The following is a 4879-nucleotide window of genomic DNA, read 5'->3' on the forward strand; positions in this document are numbered from 1 at the left end:
AGGTGGCCGGGAGCGGCCACTGCACTCCACTCTGGGCAACTCAAAAAAAAAAAAGAATGGGACACCTTGGGCAAAGATCTGAAGGATGTGAGAGAGTACACCCTGGGATACATGAGGGAAGGACATTCCAGGCAGAGGGAACCACAAATGCAAAGATCTTCGTCTCTTCCCAGGAGAGGGGAGGGTTTTAACCAGAAGACCCCAGTCTGACTCTGGTATTCACAGGCCTCCTCTGGCTGACAGATGGGGAGGCCAGGAGAGTAGAGAGGCCAGGGAGGAAGCTGCTGGGATAGTCTAGGTGGGGTGAGTGCGGCTGGAGCAGGGTGAGGGCAGTGGGCAGATACTGTAGAATCTGTCTTGTTCACTGCCGTGACCCTAGTGTCCAGAATAGTGCCTGGCACATAGCAGGAGCTCAGTGAACGTGTGTCGAGTGAGGACAGGTTGAGAAGCCCAGGAATGCTCTCTCCTCTGACTTTGCCCCCTCCTTCTTTCCCACTCTAGAGAGGAGTTGGAACGTGGTCTGGAAAGCCCGTCTGAATAATGCTCCAAGGGTGTGTGTGCAGGCTGCCATTGGATTGCTGGTCACCCTGGCTCCTGCCTCACCTCTCTCCCCTGTGCTCCCCCCCACAGCAACCCCAGCACCAGCCCCGGCCGCCACCCCTGCTCCAGCCCCGACCTCCTCCCGGGCGCCCCTTCGGCCAGAGGATGACATTCTGTATCAGTGGAGGCAGCGGCGGAAGCTTGAACAGGCTCAAGGAGGCGAGGGTGACAGACCCTGGGTGCTGCACCAGACCCCTGCCCTCACTACTCCTGTGAGTCAGAGGAAGGAGGAACCTGAGGGGAGACAGAGGACCCTCCTTCTCACTCTCAGATCTCTCTATCTGTCTGCAGACCTCTTCTGCCCCTGTGGAGCTCCGCTGTTCTCTGGGAACCCAGCCTAACTATGTCTCACTGCGGGGCAGTGTGGCTCAGCCTGGTACCCTGGAGGCCTTCTGTGTGGAGCGGCCTCCTTTCCTGCCAGAGTCCTCTCCACACATCTTCTGGGCCCCCAACCCCCATGGGTTCTTCTGGGCCCCACCATCTGGTCCTTGGGGTATCTCTTGGGGCTCTTCCTCCCACACAGCTAGCCTCCACCCTGGCGCCCCCAGCTCCCCTGGCCTCCACCCCAGCTTCCCTAGCCTCCACCCTGCGCATCCAGCTCCCAGCTCCCTTGGCATCCACCCTGGTGGCCCCTGTAATCCCCCAGGGCCTGCCCACCCCTGAGCCAAGTAGCTCCACCCAGCCCAAGAGTCCAGGCCCCAAGTCTCGGAAGGGCAAAGCCCTGTGCCGAGAGGCTGCTGAAAGAATCGCCACAGCTGGGGAAGGGCCTGGCCCTCAGCTCAGGGGCGCCCTGGGCCAGGTAGTAACAGCTCGGCTCTTCCCAGACAGCCTAGAAGACACGCCCCCTCCCCTCAAGGGCCCACCTTCACCCGAGGCAGACGCTCCAAAAGTCAAGGCCACACCCCCCAAAACCAAGGTTATGGCTTCTTGCTCAGAGATCACACCCCCTCCATCTGAATCACAGCGTGGGTCCAGGGCTGAGTCTCAGAAAGTCAAGGCCATGCCACCCCCAACGGGATCAGTGCTTTGGAAGGGCAAAGCCACGCCTTCCCCTGAAGCCGGGTATCCGGGCAAGGCCCCTCCCGCTAAAGCTTTGGAGGCATCCTTGGTCAAGACCCAGCCACCTGCCTTCAAGGTGGGGTCCCTTGAGATCGTGGCCACGCCCCCGCCTGCTGCTGACCACGCCTACTCAGAAGACGTGCTTTTGCAGGCCGCCAGACTTCTGGAGGCTGCTGAAGGTGAGCTAGATGTTCACGCCGGTCTTGCCGAGGTCTTGTCTCCGGTGGTCCAGCCCCCTTAGAGTTCATTCTTTGGAGCTCATTCTTTCCCCCTCAGACTCCGACGGCAGCGAGTTCCAGGATGACCCCGTGCTGCAGGTGCTAAGAACCCAGAGGGCAGAGCTGCGTTGGCAGAAAAGGTGACCTCCATTACCAGGATCTGTGACACTGGGTTCCTCAATCCTCTGGGTTCCCCGTTAGGTGCATACTTCTCCTGGGCCCCCTCCCAAACCCCATCCACAGCCCTAGATCCTTATCCTGAGCACAAATCCAGCCTCTACTCTCCCGGCTTTTCTCCAGGAAGGTGGATGCCCAGCTCTCCTTCCTGTTGGACCACACCATGGACCCAGGATCTTGGTCACCTCTGGCCACATCGCCCCCCAGATCCCCAAGGAGGCTGCTGTGAAGGGAAGGAGCCTCCCTGGAGGCCAGATGACTTTGAATTGTATAAGTTCTATTTTACCCAATGAAACATTTCTTTCAGGTTACTGGTTATCTCTGAGAGGGGGATTGTTCTGGAAAGACCAAGAGTCATGTCAGTTCAAGGAAATACCTGCCCACCCGTGGCTCTGCCCAGCTTCCCCCCTTCCTAACCTTTGAGACAAAATATCTTTTCTGGTGTCATTTTCCTTGGGACAGAGGAGGTTCCAGGTGAGATTTCAGGCAAAACTGGGACCCATCTTATCTGATTCTGACTCAGCTCAGAAGTCCTGTCTCAGATGGGACCAAAGAGACAGTCCTCTGGGCATGTGCTAGGGTCATCAGAGTGTTGAACAGCAGTCAGTCCTTCATTCCCATCCTGCTTGTGCCCACAGCTGCATTTGGGGTGCAGCTGATCCCTCTCACTTCGAAGTACTTTCTTCCCCTGCTTCTAGAACTATCCTTGCCTCTCTAGTCATGCCTTCTCATTGCCTCGGCATGTCAACTTTAGCATGTCCCAGGGCCCTGGCTTTGACTTCTCTATCTACACTCACTCCCAGGTGCTCTTGTCTAGCTTATTGACTCTAAACCTCATCTCTATTTTGAAAATCCCTCAATTTTTATCTCTAGCCTAGGCCTGGCCATTGAAGCCTGGGCTCCTATGTCATTACCACCTCCACCCAAAGGTCTAAGAGATCTCTGGTGCCATAGATACTAATCTGAACTTTCCATCTTTCCCCCTAAATTTGTTCCTCCTCCACTGTCCTCATCTCTGTCCTTTGCTGCTCAGGCTAAAAGCCTTATAGCCTTGTGTTTTACTCCCACCCACAGTCAGTCGGCCAGCAAACGCTTCCATCTCTACCTTTAAAATCTGTCCAGAATTCAACTGCTTCTCCTTCTTCCACTGCCCTCAACTTCAGCCTAGGCTATCATTACCTTCTACCTGGACTATTAAAACAACATATTGTTTTTATAAACATGTCTGCATATTCTTTGATACCTTGCCATCAGGAGATAGAGTCTATGTCCCTTCCTCTTGAATGGAGGAAAACGAATGCAGAGGAAGCGATGCAACTTAATTTCTAAACTTCAGTTAGGATGTTACGGTCTCCCTGGTCTCCTTTCTCTCCCTCTTTCTGTGTCTCTGATACTTGCTTTAGAGGCCATATTTTATTTTATTTTATTTTTTTGAGTTGGAGTTTCACTCTTTCGCCCAGACTGGAGTGCAGTGGCACACTGCCACCCCAGCATCGACCTGCTGGGCTCCGGCGATCCTTCTGCCTCAGCCTTCCATGTAACCAGAACTACTGGCATGTGCTACCATGCCTGGCTAAAGTTTTTATTTATTGTAGAGATGAGATCTCGACAAGTTGCCCAGGCCGGTCTCAAATCCACAGGCTCAGGCAGTTCACTCGCCTCAGCCTCCCAAAGTGCTGGGATTACAGGCTGAGCCACCAAGCCTAGCCTAGAGGCCATATTAAAAAAAAAAAAAAAGTTGTCTTGTGGGAGGGGTTTGGGCTATACAGCTGTATGCACTTATCAAACTCAGTGCAATCTGTGAATTTCGTTGTATGAAAAGTTTAGCTTAAAAGAAAAATAAATATTGAACTCTAGTTAAAAATATATATGTCTAAATATTTAGGGGACAGTATGTCAATATCTGGAATTTATTTGTAAATGCATTCAAAGATTAGTTGGATTGATAATGAATAATAGGTAGATGTGACATAAAACAAACATAGTAAAATAATAGTAGGATCTAAGTGGTGGATATGTGGGCTTCCACTGTAAAATTTTTTAACTTTGCTGTATGTTAGAAACTTTTCATAATAAAATGATACAGAGTATATGACCAGGATTGTATTTATAAAAAAGAGGGAACAGGATGGATTTCTTTTCTTTTTTTTCTTTTTTTTTTTGACTGGGAGTCTTACTTTGTCACCCAGGCTGGAGTGCAGTGGCTTGCTCACAGCCACCACAGCCTTGACCTGCTGGGCTCAGATGATCCTTCCACCTCAAACTTCCAAGTAGCTGGAACCACAGGTGCACACCACCACACCTGACTAGTTTTTTTATTTACCCTAGAGACGAGGTCTTACCATGTGGCTCAGGCTGATCTCAAACCCCTGGGCTCAGGCAATCATCTCACCTCCGCCTCCCAAAGTGCTGGGATTACAGACATGAGCCACCACACCTGGCTAAGGATGGATTTCTCACAGCAGCTTCTGTATGTCACAGACATGATCAATATTTGTTTTCAGCCTTTTTGAACAAATCATACATTTAAATGAAATCAACAAGATGGAAATAGCTGTTTAGATATAAGGAGAAATAAAAGATGTTTATAGTAGCAGAACCTGATCTAGTTGGGACAAGAGTGGCGTCTAGAAGGATTCCTGAGGAAATTACACTTAAGCTGAGACAGGTAGAAATTATCTAATTGATATGGGTCTGTCCTAATTGCTATTGCTGGGTAGCACACCACTCTCAGAACTTAGTGGCATAAAAAATCATTTTATTATGCTTATGGATTTTGTGAGTCTTCAATCTGGACAGGGGCAGTTGGGGACAGTTTTCTCTGC

At 51.1% G+C, this 4879-nt stretch overlaps 1 protein-coding gene across 1 annotated transcript in view; it reads left to right on the forward strand.

Moving 5' to 3' along the window:
* PROSER3 (proline and serine rich 3) overlaps positions 1 to 3468 on the forward strand; it is an 11778-nt gene extending 8310 nt beyond the window's left edge. The window contains 4 exon segments of the mRNA XM_021707647.1: positions 631 to 812; positions 1565 to 1838; positions 1936 to 2017; positions 2178 to 3468. Of these exon segments, the coding sequence (XP_021563322.1) occupies positions 631 to 812; positions 1565 to 1838; positions 1936 to 2017; positions 2178 to 2313 (674 nt within the window). The 3' untranslated portion in view covers positions 2314 to 3468.
* Positions 3469 to 4879: the final 1411 nt, after the last annotated feature.

The sequence above is a fragment of the Carlito syrichta genome, unplaced genomic scaffold (assembly GCF_000164805.1).
Source record: "Carlito syrichta isolate Samal-C Ts95f unplaced genomic scaffold, Tarsius_syrichta-2.0.1 Scaffold123311, whole genome shotgun sequence".
Lineage (NCBI taxonomy): Eukaryota > Metazoa > Chordata > Mammalia > Primates > Tarsiidae > Carlito > Carlito syrichta.